This window comes from Mobula birostris, chromosome 6 (assembly GCF_030028105.1).
Source record: "Mobula birostris isolate sMobBir1 chromosome 6, sMobBir1.hap1, whole genome shotgun sequence".
Lineage (NCBI taxonomy): Eukaryota > Metazoa > Chordata > Chondrichthyes > Myliobatiformes > Myliobatidae > Mobula > Mobula birostris.
Window position 1 is genome coordinate 197,919,447 of NC_092375.1, and position 20,291 is coordinate 197,939,737.

At 44.3% G+C, this 20,291-nt stretch overlaps 1 protein-coding gene across 1 annotated transcript in view; it reads left to right on the plus strand.

Moving 5' to 3' along the window:
* slc15a2 (solute carrier family 15 member 2) overlaps nt 1-20,291 on the plus strand; it is a 237,643-nt gene that overhangs the window by 196,939 nt on the left and 20,413 nt on the right. The window contains exons 17-18 of the mRNA XM_072259699.1: nt 15,601-15,697; nt 16,855-17,001. Coding sequence (XP_072115800.1) covers nt 15,601-15,697; nt 16,855-17,001 — 244 coding nt within the window. The remainder of the gene's footprint in view (nt 1-15,600; nt 15,698-16,854; nt 17,002-20,291) is intronic.

Sequence of the window (20,291 nt, forward strand, 5' to 3'; positions counted from 1 at the left end):
TTGAAGAATGCCTTGGGGTTTTCCTTTACCCTACTCGCCAAGGCCTTCTCATGCCCCCTTCTTGCTCTTCTCAGCCCCTTCTTAAGCTCCTTTCTTGCTTCCCTATATTCCTCAATAGACCCATCTGATCCTTCCTTCCTAAACCTCATGTATGCTGCCTTCTTCCACCTGACTAGATTTTCCACCTCACTTGTCACCCATGGTTCCTTCACCCTACCATTCTTTATCTTCTGCAGCGGGACAAATTTATCCCTAACATCCCGCAAGAGATCTCTAAACATCGACCACATGTCCATAGTACGTTTCCCTGCAAAAACATCATCCCAATTCACACCCGCAAGTTCTACCCTTATAGCCTCACAATTTGTCTTTCCCCAATTAAAAATTTTCCTGTCTCTTTGATTCTATCCTTTTCCATGATAATTATAAAGGCCAGGAAGCGGTGGTCACTGTCCCCCAGATGCTCACCCACTGAGAGATCTGTGACCTGACCCGGTTCATTACCTAGTACTAGATCTAGTATGGCATTCCCCCTGGTCGGCCTGTCCACATACTGTGACAGGAATGTGACACATCCTGGACACCCTTAACAAACTCTGCCCCATCTAAACCCTTGGAACTAATCAGGTGCCAATCAATATTAGAGAAGTTAAAGTCACCCATGATAACAACCCTGTTATTTTTGCACCTTTCCAAAATCTGCCTCCCAATCTGCTCCTCTGTATCTCTGCTGCTACCAGGGGGCCTATAGGATACCCCCAGTAGAGTAACTGCTTCCTTCCTCTTCCTGACTTCCACCCATATTGACTCAAAAGAGGATCCTGCTACATTACCCACCCTTTCTGTAGCTGTAATAGTATCCCTGACCAGTAATGCCACCCCTCCTCCCCTTTTTCCACCCTCTCTATCCCTTTTAAAGCACTGAAATCCAGGAATATTGAGAATCCATTCCTGCCCTGGTGCCAGCCAAGTCTCTGTAATGGCCACTACATCATAATTCCATGTATGTATCCAAGCAACACACATCAAAGTTGCTGGTGAACGCAGCAGGCCAGGCAGCATCTGTAGGAAGAGGTGCAGTCGACGTTTCAGGCCGAGACCCTTCGTCAGGACTAACTGAAGGAAGAGTGAGTAAGGGATTTGAAAGTTGAAGGGGGAGATCCAAAATGATAGGAGAAGACAGGAGGGGGAGGGATAGAGCCAAGAGCTGGACAGGTGATAGGCAAAAGGCGATACGAGAGGCTCATAGGACAGGAGGTCCGGGAAGAAAGACGGGGGGGGGGGGGGACCCAGAGGATGGACAAGAGGTATATTCAGAGGGACAGAGGGAGAAAAAGGAGAGTGAGAGAAAGAATATGTGCATAAAAATAAGTAACAGATGGGGTACGAGGGGGAGGTGGGGCCTTAGCGGAAGTTAGAGAAGTCGATGTTCATGCCATCAGGTTGGAGGCTACCCAGACGGAATATAAGGTGTTGTTCCTCCAACCTGAGTGTGGCTTCATCTTTACAGTAGAGGAGGCCGTGGATAGACATGTCAGAATGGGAATGGGATGTGGAATTAAAATGTGTGGCCACTGGGAGATCCTGCTTTCTCTGGCGTACAGAGCGTCATCTTTGTTCCTGATGCTTCTTGCATTGAGGTACACACATTTCAGCCCTTCTACCTTACTGTCTTCACACTGTTTATTCTGCTTCTCTTTCCTCAAAAGCCTCTCTGTATGGTAAATCTGGCTTTACTCCATGCACTTCTTTCACTGCTCTATCGCTCTGGGTCCTATCCCCTTCGCGAATTAGTTTAAACCCTCCTGAACCATGCTAGCAAACCTACCTGCAAGGATATTGCTCCCCCTCGAGTTCAGGTGTAACCCATCCAATCTGTACAGGTCCCACCTTCCCCAGAAGAGATCCCAATGATCTAAAAATCTAAAACCCTGCTCCCTGCACCAACTCCTCAGCCACGCATTCAACTGCCATCTCCTCCAATTCTTACCATCACTGTCACGTAGCACTGGCAGCGATCCTGAGAACGTCACCCTTGAGGTCCTGTTCTTCCGCCTTCTGCCTAATTCCCGAAACTCACACTTCAGGACCTCATCCCTCTTCCTGCCTATGTCGTTGGTCCCAAAATGTATCACGACTTCGGGTTGCTTTCCCTCTCGTACCAGGATGTCGTGCATCCGGTCAGAGACATCCCGGACCCTGGCAGCTGGGAGGCAACAAACCATGCGGGTGTCCTTCTCACGTCCACAAAATCTCCTGTCTGCTCCCCTGACTATAGAGTCTCCAAAGACGACAGCTCTCCTCTTCTCCGTCCCACCCTTCTGCACCACAGGGTTAGACTCAGTGCTGGAGGCCCTGCCACCGTGGCTCACACCTGGTCGGTCATCCCCGCCAACAGTATCCAGGATGGTAAACTTATTATTCAGGGGAATGGCTACAGGGGTGCTCTGCACTACCTGTCTGCTCACCTTCGCTTTCCCCCCTCTGACTGTCACCCAACGACCTGCTTCCGACAGCCTAGGTATGACTACCTCCCTGTAGCTCTCATCTATGACTGCCTCATTCTCCCTTATGAGTTGAAGGTCAACCAGCTGCTGCTCCAGATTCCTTACACGGTCTTCCAGATCGCCCAGCCGTATGCACTTCTGGCAGATGTGACTCTGCGGGAGAGGGGAGTTCCCTCAAGACTGCCACATCTCACATGAGAGGCACATCACCGTCTCAGGAGACATTGTAAAAACTAACTGCGAGCTAGCTTGTCCTCCGCCTCTTCTTGTCGAAGCCTCTCGAGTCAAAGCCTCAAAGCTCCACTCACTCACTGACCGCTCTCCACAGGCCGCTCCGCTTGAGCTACCCCTCTATTTATTTGTTTGAGCTTTTCAAACAGCTTGGTCACCTGACCTCGATTGCCCAATCAGCTGCTTTCTGCTGAGTCTGAGCTATTCAAATCTTGATTGTCTAATCAACGGCTTTCTGCTGATCTATTCAAATCTTGATTGACTTGATTGCACAGACCAACTGCCAAAACTTCCAGAATCTCTCGAGTCAAAGCCTCAAAGATCCACTCCTTCACTGGCCCACTCACTCACTGGGTGCTTTCCTAAAGTGTAACACCTACACAAAAAGTGCAATGCAAGTAGACAATTAATTGAAAAGTCATAATGAGGTAGATTGCTAAGCCAAGAGTCTGACTGTTAAACCAGGAACCATTCAAAAGTCTAGTAACAATGGGAGAGAAACTCCCCTTGAGCCTGGTTTCTCCTGACGGGAAAGGGGTAAAGAGAGAATGTTCGAGATGGGTGAGTTCTTTAATTGCTTTGGTTCTTTGATTGGCTGCTTTACTGAGGCAGTGTGTAGTACATTTCCATTTGGCTGCATGAGATCATGTCAAAACATGAAAGTAAAAAATTTATTATTAAAATATGTATATGTTACCATTTACTGACCTAATGTGTTGCATATGAAGCTAGGCAGGGAGTTAAACTACCTTCTCAAAAATCACCTAAGCTGAAATCTTCCTTCAGGATTTTTAATGAGAAAACTTTGTGAAAAGATATTACTGTTTTAAGGGCAAATAAAGAGGGATGTCTTTCTACCATGTGTGCTCTGCATTGAAATCCACATTTACCCATGCAGGAAATTATGTAAAAAAACAGCTTACAAACAGGAATCGATGTTTGTACAAAATGAACTGTATACAAAATAAACAGCATCCGTATGTCAACTTTTACTACTGAAACTAAAAGTCAGATGATCATTTCGTTAAATCTTTAATATACAGCATATAAAAACAAAGAAATACTCAAATGGCAAAATAGTACAATGTGGCTGGCAAGGGAAGTCAAAAATGTAAAAGCAAAAGAGAAGGCATAAAACAAAGCAAAACTTAATGGGAAGACAGGATTGGAAAGCTTTTAAAAACCTACAGAGAGCAACTAGAAGAATCATTAGGAGGTAAAAGAAGAAATATGAAAACAAGCTAGCAAACAAAACCCTAACCCTAACCCTAAGTGGATAGTAAAAGCTTTTTCATCTACAGTACATAAAAAATAAAAGAGAGATGAGAGTGGATATAGGACCACTAGAAAATGAGGCAGGAGAAATAATAACAGGGGACAAGGAAATGGCAGATGAACTAAATGAGTATTCTGCATCAGTCTTCACTGTGGCTGACACTAGCAGTGTGCCAGATGTTAAATGATGTGAGGGAAGAGAAGTGAGTGCAGTTACTGTTACAAGAGAGAAGGTGCTCAAAAAGCTGAAAGACTTAAAGGTACATAAGTCACCCACACCAGATGAACTGCACGCTAGGGTTCTGAAAGAGGTAGCCTTAGAGATTTTGGACATCTTTCAAAAATCATTCAACTCTGGCATGATGCCAGAGGACTGGAAAATTGCAAATGTCACTCCACTCTTTAAGAAAGGAGGAAGGCAGCAGAAAGGAAATTATAGACCAGTTAGCCTGACCTCAGTGGTTGGGAAGATGTTGAGTCAATTGTTAGGCATGAGGTTATGGTGTACTTGGTGAGAAAGTCAGCATGGTTTCCTTCAGGAAAAATCATGCCTGATGAACCCGTTAGAATTCCTTGAGAGAATTACAAGTAGGATGGATAAAGGGGATGCAGTGGATGTTGTATATTTGAACTTTCAGAAGGCCCTTAACAAGGCGCCAACTGCTTGCCAAGAAAAAAACCCTATGGTATTACAGGAAAGTTACTGGCTGATTGGTAGGAGGCAGCAAGTGGAAATATTAGGATCCTTTTCTGGTTGGCTGCCAGTGACTAGTGGTGTTCCACAGGGGTTGGTGTAGGGATCGCTTTTATATGCTGTATATCAATCATTTAGATAATGGAATAGATGTTTTTGTTGCCAAGTTTGCAGATGATACAAAGGTTGGTGTAGGGGCAGGTGGTGGCATCCGTTAGTCTTGTGAGACCATGGATCTGTGCCTGGAAAGTCTTGCTTCTCCTCTCCAGGGCGCAAGCCTGGGCAAGGTTGTAGGGAAGACTGGCAGTAGCCCAAGCAGCAAGTCTCCCCTCTCCACGGCACCGATGTTGCCCAAGGGAAGGGCAAGGGCCGATACAGCTTGGTACCAGTGTCATCGCAGTAGTTGCCAGAGCAAGGTTGAAGGCAACGTCGGACTGTCTTAGGGACTCCAGCTCCGGATTTGTCCTCAGGGTTTATCCTGGAGCCTTTCCCATGAGTGGGTATGACCGCAAGGCAGCGGAGGTATGAAATCAGAGTTTTCCCTCTCTTAGGTGGTCTACCTTCCCAGGCTGACAAGCTCCATCTACCCAAAGCACTGGTTTTAAGGCGCCAGGACCCGCCTTCACCCTTCTCCTGTCAGTAGAAACAGATCAGCCGGGCTTAGAGGCTAAGCCACATGAGAAGGCCAGGAGTTGGACTTGGTTGTCAGAGGCTATTTGAGGCTCATGCCGTGAGGAGCACTTTTAGGTAGTGGGAGCTTGTCCCCACTACCACTCCCCGGCTTGACAACCTTAGGGGCAGGTAGTGTTGAAGAAACAGGTAGGATGCAGGAGGACCTAGACAGATTAGAAGAATGGGCAAGAAAGTGGCAAATGAAATACAATGTTGGAAAATACATGGTCATGCACTTTGGTAGTAGAAATAAATGTGCAAACTATTTTCTGAACGGGGAGAAAATCCAAGTATCAGATATGCAGAGATACTTGGGAGTCCTTGTGCAGAACACCCTGATGGTAGAGTCGGTGGTGAGGAAGATGGTGAGGAATGCAAATGCAATGTTGGTATTAATTTCAAAAGGTCTAGAATACAAGAGCAGGAATGTGATGCCGAGACTTTATAAGGCAGTGATGAGGTCTCACCTTGAGTATTGTGAACTGTTTTGAGCTCTTCATCTAAGAAAAGCTGTGTATGGTTTGGAGAGGGTTCACAAGGATGATTCCAGGAATGAAAGAGTTATCATAAGAGGAACAATTGATGGTTCTGGGTCTGTACTTGCTGGAATTTAGAAGGACGAGGGTGGATCTCATTGAAACCTTTCAAATGTTGAAAGGCTTGGACAGAGTGGATGTGGAAAGGATGTTTCCCATGATGGGGGAGTTTAGGACAAGAGGACACAGGATAGAGGTGTGTCCATTTAAAACAGAGATGTGGAGAAATTTCTTTAGCAGAGCATGGTGAATTTGTGGAATTTGTTACCACAGGGTACTGTGGAGGCCACATCCTTGGGTGTATTTAATACAGAGCTTGTTTCTTGATTAGACAAAGGTCATGGGGAGAAGGCCAGGGAGTGGGGCTGAGGAGGGGAAAAAAGGATTAACCTTGATTGAATGGTGGAGCAGACTCGATGGGCCAAATAGCCTAATTCGTCTAGTATGTCTCATTTCTTATCTGCTATGGTATAGAATGGTAGTGAGAATAGCTCCAGGGGCATTGCTTTATTCTGTATATGAGATTTGGGAATTCTAGGAGACCTCCAGTCTCCTGGATAACCACACCTGCACCAATTGCTCTGAACTGCAGCTCCTGAGCGCACGTATTAAGGAACTGGGGCTGCAGCTCCATGACCTTCAGCTCATATGGGAGACTGAGGCAATGATAGATAGGAGCTACTGGGAGGTAGTCACCCCTATGTTGCAGGAGCCAGGTTAACTGGGTGATTCTCAGGAGAAGAAAGGGAAATTGGTAGCCATTGCAGAGGACAACTGTGGCCATTCCCCTCAGAAATAAGAATCCCACTTTGGATACCACTGAGGGGGACAACCTCCTGGGGGAAGCCACAGTGACCGGGTCTCTATCACTGACTCTGGTGCTGTGGCTCAGAAGAGAAGAGTGGTGAAGAGGACAGCCGTGGTAATTGGAGACTCCAAAGTCAGAAGAACAGAGATGAGATTCTGTGGATGTGACTAAGACACCCAGATGGCATGTTGCTCCCAGGTGCCCAGGTCAGGGATGTCCTGGATCAGGTCCACGGCATTCTAAAGGGGAAGGGAGAGCAGCCAGAAGTCTCGGCACATATTAGCACAAATGACACACATAGAAAAGGTGAGGAGATCCTGACGAGAGATTTTAGAGAGCTAGGTAGAGAGCTGTAAATCAGAACTTTCAGAGTAGTAATCTCTGGATTGTGATCATGTCACACGCCAGTGAGGTAAGAATAGGATTATTTGTCTGGTGAATTTGTGGCTGAAGAATTGGTGCAAGGGGGCAGGGGTTCAGATTTTATGCATCATTGGGATCTCTTCTGGGGAAGGTATGACCTATAAAAAAAGGATGGATTACACCTGAACCTGAGGTGAACTAATATCCTTGGTCAGATTTGCTAGAGTTGTTCAAGAGAGTTTAACTAATTAAGCAGAGGGATGGGAACACGAGAGACTGTGCTGAGGATGAGACAGGTGGTTTACAAATAAAGGCAATGTGTAGTGAGACTGCTAGCACGATAAGGCTGATGATAGGGCAAAATTGCTGTCAACAGGATGAGTTACAATGTAAAAGGCAGACAAAATCAAAAAGGGTGATCATAATATGATCAAATTCACCCTGAAATTTGTGAAAGAGAAGGTGAAGTCAAATGTAACAGTATTACAGAGGAGCGAAGTGAATTACAGAGGTATGAGAGAAGAGTTGGCCAAAATTGATTAGAAGAGAGCACTGGCAGGGATGATGGCAGAGCGGCAATGGCTGGAATTTCTGGAAGCAATTCAAAAGGCACAAGATATATACGGTACATCCCAAAGAAGAAGAAGCATTCTAAAGACAAGATGACACAACCATGGCTAACAAGAGAAGTCAACACCAACTTAAAAGCCAAAAAGAGGGTGTTTAATAGAGGAAAACCTAGTGGAAAGTTAGAGGATTGGGAAGCTTTTGAAAACCAACAGAAGGCAAGTCAAACCAAGTTAGCCAATGACATTAAGGAGGATACCTAAAAATTCTTTGCAAACATAAAGGATAAAATAGATGTGAGAGTGGATATCAGAACACTGGAAAATTATGCTGGAGATGTAGTAATAGAAACAGAAAACCTACAGCACAATACAGGCCCTTCGGCCCACAAAGTTGTGCCGGACATGTCCCTACCTTAGAAACTACTGTACTTCCCCAATAGCCCTCTATTTTTCTAAGCTCCATGTACCTATCCAAGAGTCTCTTAAAAGACCCTATCGTATCCTCCTCCACCACCATTGCCGGTAGCCCATTCCACACACTCACCATTCTCTGTGTAAAAAACTTAACCCTAACATCTCCTCTGTACCTACTCCCCAGCACCTGTGTCCTCTTGTGGAAACCATTTCAGCCCTGGGAAAAACCCTCTGACTATCCACACGATCAATGCCTCTCATACTCTTATACAACTTTATCAGGTCACCTCTCATCCTCCATCGCTCCAAGGAGAAAAGGCCGAGTTCACTCAACCTGTTTTCATAAGGCATGCTCCCCAATCCAGGCAACATCCTTGTAAATCTCCTCTACACCTTTTCTATGGCTTCCACATCCTTCCTGTAGTGAGGTGCCAGAACTGAGCACAGGACTCCAAGAGGGGTCTGACAGGGTCCTATATAGCTGCAACATTACCTCTCGGCTCCTAAATTCAATTCTACGATTAATGAAGGCCAATACACCGTATGCCTTCTTAACCACAGTGGCAACCCGTGCAGCTGCTTTGAGCGTCCTATAGACTCGGACCCCAATATCCCTCTGACCCTCCACACTTCCAAGAGTCTTACCATTAATACTATATTCTGCCATCAAATTTGACCTACCAAAATGAACCACTTCACACTTATCTGAGTTGAACTCCATCTGCCACTTCTCAGCCCAGTTTTGCATCCTATCAATGTACCGCTGTAACCTCTGACAGCCCTCCACACTATCCACAACACTTCCAACCTTTGTGTCATCAGCAAACTTACTAACCCATCCCTCCACTTCCTCATCCAGGTCATTTATAAAAATCACGAAGAGTAAGGGTCCCAGAACAGACCCATGAGGCACACCACTGGTCACCGGTCTCCATGCAGAATATGACCCGTCTACAACGACTCTTTGCCTTCTGTGGGCAAGCCAGTTCTGGATCCACAAAGCAAGTCTCCTTGGATCCTATGCCTCCTTACTTTCTCAATAAGCCTTGCATGGGGTACTTTGTCAAATGCCTTGCTGAAATCCATATACACTACATCTACTGCTCTTCCTTCATCAATGTGTTTATTCACATCCTCTAAAAATTCAGTCAGGCTCGTAAGGGGGACAAGAAAATGGCGGACGAACTAAATAAGTATTTTGCATCAGTCTTCACAGTGGAAGACACAAGCAGTATGTCAGAAGTTCGAAAGTGTCAGGGGGCAGAGAGTATGAAGTTGCCTTTACTAGGGAGGAATTTCTTGGGAAACTGAAGGTCGATAAGTGACCTGTACCAGATGGTATACACCCCAAGGTTCTGAAGGAGGTGGCTGAAGAGATTGTGGAAGCATTGATAATGATATTTCAAGAATCAGTTGATTCTGGAATGGTTCTGGAGGATTGGACAATTGCAAATGTTACTCCACTCTTCAAGAAGGGAAAGAGGCAGAAGAAAGAAAACTATAGGCCAGTTAGTCTGACCTCAATAGTTAGGAAGATGTTGGAGTCGATTGTGCAGGATGTGCTTTCGGGGTGCTTGGAGGCACCTGATAAAATAGACCATAGTCAGCATAGTTTCTTCAAAGACAATTTTTACCTAACGATTGGAATTTTTTGAAGAAATAACAAGCAGGATAGACTAAGGACAATCAGTTGATGTTGTGTACTTGGATTTTCAGAAGGCCTTTAAATAAGTGCCACACATGAGTCTGCTTAACAAGTTATGAGCCCATGGAATGGCAGAAAAGATTCCAGAATGGATAAAGCAGTGGCTGATTGGCAGGAGGCAAAGAGTGTGAGTGAAGGGAGCCTTTTCTGGTTGGCTGCAGTGACTAGTGGTGTTCCACAGGGGTCTGTGTTGGGACCAATTCTTCTTATGTTATATGTCAATAACATGGATAATGGAATTGATGACTTTCTGGTAGCATTTATGGATGATACAAAGATAGGTGGATGGACAGGTAGTTTTGAGGAAGTAAAGACACTTCATAAGGACTTAGACAGATTGGGAGTGTGGGCAAAGAAGTGGCAGATGGAATACAGTGTTGGAAAGTTTGCAGTCATGCACTTTGGTAGAAGAAATAAAAGGGTAGACTATTTTCTAAATGGAGACAAATTTTAAAAATCTGAGATGCAAAGGAATTTAGGCATCCTTCTGTAGTATTCCCTAAAAGTTAATTTGCAGGTTGAGTCTGTGGTGAGGAAAGTAAATGCAATGTTAGCATTCATTTCAAGAGAGCTAGATTATAAAAGAAAGGATGTAATGCTGAGACTTTATAAAACATGGGTGAGGCCTTACTTGGAGTATTGTTAGCAGTTTTGGGCCTCTTAAGAAAAGATATGCTGACATTGGAGAGCATTCAAAGGAGGTTCACAAAAATGATTCTGGGACTGAAAGGCTGGTCACATGAAATGTGTTTGGTATACTCTGGGCCTATACTCACTGGAATTCAGAAGAATGAGGGATGATCTCTTTGAAACCTATTGAATGTTGAAAAGCCTTGATAGAGTGGATGTGGAGAGGATGTTTCCTATCCCGATGTTGTTTAGGCCAGAACACACAGCCTCAGAATAGAGGGACATCTTTTTAGAATGGCAATGAGGAGGAATTTCTTTCGCCAGAGAGTGGTGAATCTGTGGAACTTGTTGCCACAGGCACTGTGGAGGCCAAGTTATTTAAGGCAGAGGTTGATAGATTCTTGAGTAGTCAAGGCATTAAAGTATATAGGGAGGAGGCAGGAGAATGGGGCTGGGGTAGAAAATGAATCATCCATGATGAAATGGCAGAGCAGACTTGATGGGCCAAATGGCCTTATTCTGCTCCTATATCTTATGGCCTTATGGTTTTATCGACGGAGATTTCACCCACTATGACTCAACCAAAGTCCAGTCGTTGGGTGTAAGTTGACCATTGCACTGCTCATGTAACTGATGTTCATGTATAGTGTCTCTGCCAAGCAACAGGGGAATCTCAGCAGAAGAGTCAACTGGAGGGATCTAGTCAGCTATGTGCTTAAGCTGTGCATGACGATGTGCAGCTTCAGGAGTTGGGATTTCATTCCTGTTGTTGGGAATACAGTCACAGTCAATGAGAGTTGGCAAGGGTAAGCAGACTTCCCATCCTTTTGACTGCAACAAATCCATCAGCTCTGCTTCTAGTGATTTCTGATGTTCCAGAGCATGTCTTTGGAATGTACAGGGAAGTAGCTACATCTGATGGACACTCTGCTGGCTCCCCACTCTGCTAGAACCAGCAGATGTATCTGCATCTAATTCTTCTGAAGTGTCAATAGGTTCCTAGCTCAGTTTCCTGGGGACAACTGGTGCTTGTAACACCATGTGTCCATAAGACCATAAGAACATAAGACATGGGAGCAAAATTAGGCTATTCAGCCCATTGAGTCTGCTCCCCTTTTTCATCATGGCTGATCCCAGTTCCAACTCAATCCCATACACCTGCCCTCTCACCACATCCTTTGCTGCCCTGACCAATCAGGAGACTGTCATCTTCCACCTTAAATATACCCATGGACTTGGCCTCCACCACAGTCTGTAGCAGAGCATTCCACAGATTCACTACTCTCTGGCTAAAAAAATCCCTCCTTACCTCTGTTCTAAAAGGTCGCCCCTCAGTTTTGATACTGTGCTCTCTAGTTCCCCACCAGAGGAAATATCCTCTCCACATCCACCCTATCTAGGGCTTTCAATATTCAATAGGTTTCAATGAGATCCCCATGCATTCTTCCAGATTCCAGTGAGTATAGGCCCAAAGCTGCCAAAGGCTCCTTTTGTGTTAACCCTTCGTTCCCGAAATCTTCCTTGTGAACCTCCTCTGGACTCTCTCCAAATACAACACAGCCTTTCTGAGATAAGGTGCCCAAAACCGTTGACAATTTTCCAAGTGCAGCCTAACTAGTATCTTATAAAGTCTCAGCATTACCTATTTGCATTTAAATTCTATTTCCCTTGAAATAAATGCTAACATTGCAGTTACCTTCTTTACCACAGACTCAACCTGTAAATTAACCTTCTGGGAGTCTTGCACGAGGACTCCTAAGTCCCTCTGCAGCTCTGATTTTTGAACCTTCTCCCTATTTGAATAAGAGTCCACGCTATTGTTCCTTTTACTAAAATGAATTTTTGTAAATGCACCATCTGTGTTCTTTTCTATATTGTTGCTACTTCTCCAGTTCTCCTTGCTACCCTCCCTGAACTCTCCACTGCTCTCTTTTCCACGTTTGGACTGACACTGCATCAGGTCTTCTCTGGCTAGACTCATCATTTCATTCAAACTATTGTCACCTGCAGTGAGTGAGAGATGTTCAGTTAGTTCTGCAGCAACTTCTGTTAAAAGGTGAGCACTGATGCACCTGGTCATTGTTCAGCCTTTGTCTACTTTTACTAAGTGAGGAACACCCACGTGTTGCAAAGTTGGGTGACCTTGGCACTTCTTAGTTTCTACCTTAAATCAGGGTTCATCTTTCTTTGGGTTTGAATCTGAAGCAAGTTTAGTTGAAGGACTAGGTAAGAGTTGAGTGTGAAGCATGACGGGAAGCTGGTCCCTATCTTTGCTGCTTTGATTTCATCTTCTCTTGAGCAACCATGTTATATCAGAGGGCTTGCACCAACAGTTGGTTTGTCAGTCACTTTCCCAGAAAGATGACCACCACTGTCTCAGTCAGCTGCTGCTTTATACACCCTTGCCTCTGCTAAGGCATCCTCAGCCTCGCATTCCTCCTTGAGTGCGCTCATTGTGGTTTCTATGTAAGCTTTCTCTATGTCTGTGCATGCTTTGCCCATGTTTATACGAGCCTTTTCCATTAGTATTTCAGCTCTGTGCTTAGCATGCACTGCTCACATTCTTGTCACTTCAGCTCTGGCACGGGCTTGTTCTGTAGCTATGCTAATTGTGGTTTTGCCTGAGTGTTACAAAGACACAATCAATGCACCACATTCTGACCTGACTTCTAAGGCTCAATGATCGATGTTGCTTGGGTCAGAAGCTGACATTGTAGCATACAACATTCAGATGTGTCTCCAGTCTACAGAGTTATCTTTTCACTCGACTGCCTTCGCAGTACATTGTGTGCAAAGCTAGGCAGGGAGTTAAAAGTTACACAAGCCAAACGCTTTCTTGAGGGCTTTTAATGAGAAAACTTTGTAAAAAAGGTTTTGCTTTTTCAAGGGTAAACAAAGAGTGGATGGAGAAGGATGTATTTCTACCATGTGTGCTATAAATTGAAATCCACATTAACCCATGCAGAGAATGAGTAACAACAGCTTACAAACAGGAAGTGATGTTTGTACAAAATTAACTGCATACAAAATTAACACACCTCTGGAGGCAGAGGATACCATATACTTCATTGAGATTGATTTTCTTGTGGGAATTTAGAGGAAAATAAATAAACTGAGAAGAATATACTATACATCATATATCAATAATTTGGATGATGGCATTGTTGGTTTTCTTGACAAGTTTGCAGACAATATGAAGATAGGTGAAGGGGCAGGTAGTTTTGTGGAAGTAGAGCGGCAACAGAAGGCTCGGATAGATTGTCAGATAGATACAGTGTCAGGAATTGTGTGGTCGTGCACTTTGGTAGAAGAAATGAAAGGGTTGACTATTTTCTAAATGGAGAGAAACTACAAAAAACGGAGGCGCAAAGGGACTTAACAGTGCTTGTGCAGGATTCCCTAAAGCTTAATTTGCAGGTTGAGTCTGTGGTGAGGAAGGCAACTGCAATGTTAGCATTCGTTTCAAGAGGACTGGACTATAAAAGCAAAGATGTAATATTGAGACTTTATAAAGCACTGGTGAGGTCTCACTTGGAGTATTGTGAGCAGTTTTAGGTACTTTATCTTAGAAAGGATGTGCTAAAACTGGAGAGGATTTAAAGATGGTTCACAAAAATGATGCTAGGATTGAATGACTGTCATATGAAGAGTGTTTGATGAGTCTGGGACTGTATTCACTAGAATTCAAAAGAATGAGGGGTGACCTCATTGCAACCTATCGAATGGTGAAAAGACTTGATAAACTGGATGTGGAGAGGATGTTTCCTATGGTGGGAAAGACTAAGACCAGAGGACATAGCCTCAGAATAGAGGGCATCCTTTTAGATTTGAGGTGAGGAGGAATTTCTTTAGCCAGAGAGTGGTGAATCTGTATAATTCTTTGCCACAGGCAGCTGTGGAGGCCATCTCTTTATGTATATTTAAGGCAGAGGCTGATAGATTCATCATTGGTCAGAGCATGAAGGAATATGGGGAAAAGGCAAGAGATTGGGACTGAGAGGAAAATTGGATCAGCCATGATGAAATGGCAGAGCAAACTCGATGGGCCAAATGGCCTAATTCTGCTCCAGATCTTATGCTCTTATGGAAAAGCACTCTATCTACCTTGTCTATGCCCCTCAATAACCCTCTTAAAGGTCAGTCCTCAGTCTCCTACATTCCAGAGAAAATACTGTTTAATCTTTCCCTCTCCACTTTCCGCAGGGATCGGTCCCTCCCCACAGATCTCCCACCTGGCACTTATCCCTGTAAGCGTAAGTGCTACACCTGTCCCTACAGCTCCTCTCTTGCCACCATTCAGGGCCCAAAACAGTCCTTCCAGGTGAGGCAACACTTCACTTATGAGTCTGCTGGGGTCATCTATTGTATCCGGTGCATCCGGTGTGGCCTCCTCTACATCAGTGAAACCCAATGCAGATTGGGGGACCACTTCATCAAGCACCTCCACTCTGCCCGCCACAACAGACCGGATCTCCCGGTTGCCACCCACTTCAATTCTGCTTCACATTCCCATTCGGATATGTCCATATATGGCCTCCTCTACTGCCACGATGAGGCTAAACTCAGGTTGGAGGAGCAACACCTCATATACCGTCTAGGTAGTCTCCAGCCCCTTGGTATGAACATTGAATTCTCCAACTTCCGGTAATTCCCTCCCCCTCCCTTCCCCTATCCCTATGTCACTCTGCCCCCTCCCCCAGCTGCCTATCACCTCCCTCATGGTTCCGCCTCCTTCTACTACCCATTGTGTTTTCCCCTATTCCTCCTTTACCTTTCCTGCCTATCGCCTCCCTGCTTCCCCTCCCCCACCCCTTTATCTTTCCCCTCACTGGTTTTTCACCTGTACCCTACCAGCCTTCTCCTTCCCACCCTCCCCCCACCTTCTTTATAGGCCTCTGCCCCTTTCCTCTACAGTCCTGACAAAGGGTTCCAGCCCGAAACATTGACTGATAGTTTCCACAGATGCTGCCCGACCTGCTGAGTTCCTCCAGCGTGTTGTGACTGTTTAATCTCCCCTTACTACTACAGCCCACCACAGCAGACAGCATCTTGGTGGATCTTCTCTGTAGTGTCTCTGTCACAGTAGGAGACTGATATCAGGGCATGTACACAGTAATGGCGTGGCCTCATTCCGTGTCAGAATTCTCACACAGTAGGATACTTAACCATGGTCGTGAATCTTTGATCTCCACACAGCTACCAGGGACAGTGTACGGTCGGAATGATGAAATATGATGTGGATTTGGGGCTGTTAGACTTTGGAGCAGCGTACACCATCATTGTGGATGTAATAGTAAGTGAAATCTTTACATCAGAAACTCCGGCAATTACCTGTCTGACAATTGCAAACCTTGATGGTTCAGCATCAGGGTCACTAGGTGGCCCTTCGTCAGGACTCTTCGCTAGTCCTGACGAAGGGTCTCGGCCCGAAACGTCGACTGTACCTCCTCCTATAGATGCTGCCTGGCCTGCTGTGTTCCACCAGCATTTTGTGTGTGTTGCTTGAATTTCCAGCATCTGCAGATTTCCTCGTGTTTGCGTTTTTAAAATAATCCAACTGTGGTTCTGCAATTATTGCGTATCTAAACTCTATACTTTACACCTAGGTTGGTAAATTGGTTTATTATTGTCACAAGTAATGCTGTGAGAAACATACTGTTTTGCTGCTATTGATACAGATCATTGCATCACATCAGTGTGATGAGGCAATACGAGGCAAAATCAATGACTGAATGCAGAATATTGTGTTAACATTATAGACGGAATACACCGCAAGCAGACAATAAGGCAGAAGACCATGACAATTTGGATTGTGATGTCATGAGTCCACCTTATTGGTCTTGTAACAGCAGGATAGAAGCTGTTCTTGAGCCTAGTGGGACATGTTATTGTATATTTTTGTCCCATGGGAGACGGGAGAAGAGAAAATTTTGAATGAAGTTTGAACACCTTGATAAGAAATCATCATCAGTGATTTTGTGAAGAATTTAACATCTGCTTTCTGGGAGGACCATTCTGATCTTCCCACAAAGCTCATGTTAACATGGATCTGTACAGTAGTATATTGGTTAACGTAGCACTTTACAGTGCCTGCAACCAGAAGATCTGTGTTCATTTCCCAATGTTGACTGCAAGGAGCGTGGATGTTCTCCCCATGACCATGTGGGTCTCCTCCAGGTGCTCCAGTTTATGCCACGTTCCAAAGGATGTATGTGTTTGGGTTACTAAGATATGTTGATGGCAGAAACGTGTTGCCACTTGGAGGCCGTCCCTACCACATCCTCTACTGTGTGGGCTGTTGATGCAAATGACACAGTTCATTGTATGCTTTGACATACATGTGACAGAAAAAGCTCATCTTTACTCTTTAAATCATTAGGTCCTTAACATATAGTCACAGTGTCTCTATTTTTGGGAGGTGCAATAACTCCTGTGTTCTTATGTCGTTAGCCCAATGAAAACAAGTTGAAGATCTGGAAGACCGAAGATATCAAAGCAAATGTAGTTCATATTGCGTGGCAAATCCCACCATACGTGCTGATGTCCGCTGGTGAAGTAATGTTCTCCATCACTGGGGTGGAGTTCTCCTACTCTCAGGTACTGTGCTCCTCTAATGTGCACCTACTAACGTAGCGGCAGCAGCACAATGCAATACCTGATAATATAGCCAAAAAATGTATATCAATTACAGTAAGTATATATATATATGTATATTAAATAGCTAGATTAAAAATAGTGCAATAACAGAAATAAAAGTGAGGTAGTGTTCATGATTTCAATGTCCATTTAGGAATCAGATGGCAGGGGGGAGGAAATTGTTCCTGAATCATTGAGTGTGTGCCTTCAGGCTTCTGTACCTCCTTCCTGATGGTAACAATGAGAAGAGGGCATGCCCTGGGTGATGAAGCCCTTAATGATGGATGCCACCTTTCTGAGGGCACCACTCCTTGAAGATGTCTTAGATACTACAGAGACTTGTACTCTGAATGGAGTTGACTGATTTTACAACTTTCTGTAGCTTTTTTCAATCCTTTGCAGTAGCCCCACCACCAGCCTGTCAGAATGTTCTCCACGGTCCATCTGTAGAAGTTTGAGTGTCTAGGTAACAAACCAAATCTTCTCAAACTCCAAATGAAATATAGCTGCTGTCTTGCTTTCTTTATTGCTGCATCAATATGTTGGGTTAGATCCTCAGAGATCTTGACACCCAGGAACTTGAAATTGCTCACTCTCTTGCTCTAAATGAAGCCATATTGCCCGCATGTGATGCCCATCTCTCCATTCCCTGCATCTTCATATATTGGTCTAAAAACCTCTTGAATGCCACTGTTGCAGCTGCTTCCACAACACCCCTGGCAGCGTATTCCAGGCATCATTGACACAGAAATTCTGCAGATCCTGGACCTTTATAGGTCAGGGCATTGAATATAAGAGTTGAAACTTTATGTTGCAGCTTCACAAATCACTATGTATCCCTCTCCCATGGCTCGTAATAAACCTGGTTTGTTAAGTAGATCTGACTAACTACCACATGACTCAGCATTGCATGGGGTTGGTATGATTTGGGCTCAACCAAACAGAAAAGTTGGAATGTTCCTTTGAGGGAATGGAAGCTATGATGAAAGCAGTATAACTACTGCCCCATGTCTTCAAGTGGAAATATATTTACAGATATTTCAACCTTAACAAACAGTAACAGGTGAAGGGCCCACTAAAGTTAAACCAGTCTAAGTATGCACAAAAACATTGGAGTTCATTGCTGGATAGTCGGTTGCTTTGCTTTAATTACTTCATGGCACTGAACCCACATTCTGCATGAAAGACACCAACCAAAGTTAAAACTTCCCTTGAGAACCAATTCAAGTGAACTGGCTAACTCAGAAGTATTGGCACTTCCTTTTTGGAACCATTTGTCTGCACACAGCACTTCTGACAACAATCTCTCTCCTTCTGCAGGGTTCCATGAGTGTTTTTCTTTCTGCTCTTCTCCACACCTCCTTCTTCCTCCAACACCTGCAAACAAAGGACCCAAAACTAACCCACAGTCCCCTAGAAATCTGATGCCACCCAGCTCTCTCAAATATTCCATGGTATCCCAATGAACAAAATTTTATCAAGACAAACCCAAGTGACTAACACAACGTTCCTAAGATGAGCAAACAACTCCTCATTTTAGCAGAAACCAAAATACTGACTACGAAGCTTAATTAACAGAACACACTGCATTTTACAGAAAAGATACAGAAAATAAAATACCTAACAGCATAACAGTATGAAAACAATAGAACATGTTCTTAACCAGGTTATTGCAACTAGTTGTCACACTTGTCTTATTGTGTGTAGCTCTGGTCACACACGCAGGAATTAATATTATTGCTCTGGAGAAAGAGCTCAGCTGATTCATCTGGATGTTGCTTGTTTTAGAGGGTTTTAGTTATAAAGAGTTGCCTTGTGGTTATGAATTTCGTAACAACTACTGCACTGCGTTCCAATGCTTGGAGGTAGATTGGGTTACAGAGTCATAAAAAAGTACAGCACAGAAACAGGCCCCTTGGCCCATCTAGTCCATGCCAAATCATTTAAACAGTCTGATCTTCACCAGGGCCATAGTTCTCCATACCTCAATCCATGAGACCATAAGATATAGGAGCAGAAGTAGGCCATTCGGCCCATCACATCTGCTTGGCCATTCAATCATGGGCTGATCCAATTTTTCCAGTCATCCCCACTCCCCTGCCTTCTCCCCATACCCTTTGTTGTGCTGGCTAACCAAGAACCTATCTATCTCTGCCTTAAATACACCCAATGACTTGGCCTCCACAGCCGCTCGAGGCAACAAATTCCACAGATTTACCACCCTCTGACTAAAGTAATTTCTCCACATCTGTTCTAAATGGACGTCCTTCAATCCTGAAGTTGTACCCTCTTGTCCTAGACTCCCCTACCATGGGAAATAACTTTGCCATATCTAATCTGTTCAACCCTTTTGACATTCAGAATGTTTCTATGAGATCCCCCCTCATTCTCCTGAACTCCAGGGAATACAGCCCAAGAGCTGCCAGACGTTCCTCATACAGTAACCTTTGTACCTATCCAAACTTCTCTTAACTCACATGCACCACTTGCACTGACAGCTCATACCACACTCTCACAACCCTCTGAGTGAAGAAGTTTCCCCTAATGTTCCCCTTAAACTTTTCACCTTTCAACTTAACCCATGACATCTTGTTGTAATCTCACCCACCCTCAGTAGAGAAAGCCATAATTTTGTATGCCTCTATCAAATCTCCTCCTTTCTACGTTCCAAGGAATAAAGCCCTAACTTATTTAATCTTTCATGATAATTCAGGTCTTTCAGACCCAGCAATATCCTTGTAAATTTTCTCTGTTCTCTTTTAACCTTATTTGCATCTTTCCTGCAGATTGGAGACCAAAGCTGCAAACTATGTTCCAAATTAGGTCTCACCAATGCCTCATATAACTTTAACAAAACATCTCATTTCCTGTACTCAATACTTCATCTCATTGGTTCTTGACTAGACTTGGACAGTGTTATACCAACTCTCTGCTCCAATAGTTAAATTGTTTAAGTACCATTCTAGGTGTTAAAATAAAACCATTGGGAGTAGACAGCCAGCCCCTTTTTGCCATGGTGGCAATGGCTAATATAAGAAGGGATAACTTTAAGGTGATTGGTAGAAATTATAGGGGGAGATGTCAGATGGTGGATGCACGGAGTGCACTGCCAGGGATGGTGGCAGAGGCAGCTACATTAAGGACATTTAGGAGACTGTTAGATAGGCACATGGATGAAAGAAAACTGGAGGCCTGTCTGGAAGGGAAGGGTCAGGTTGACTGATCTTGGAGTAGGTTTAAAAAGTCAGCAC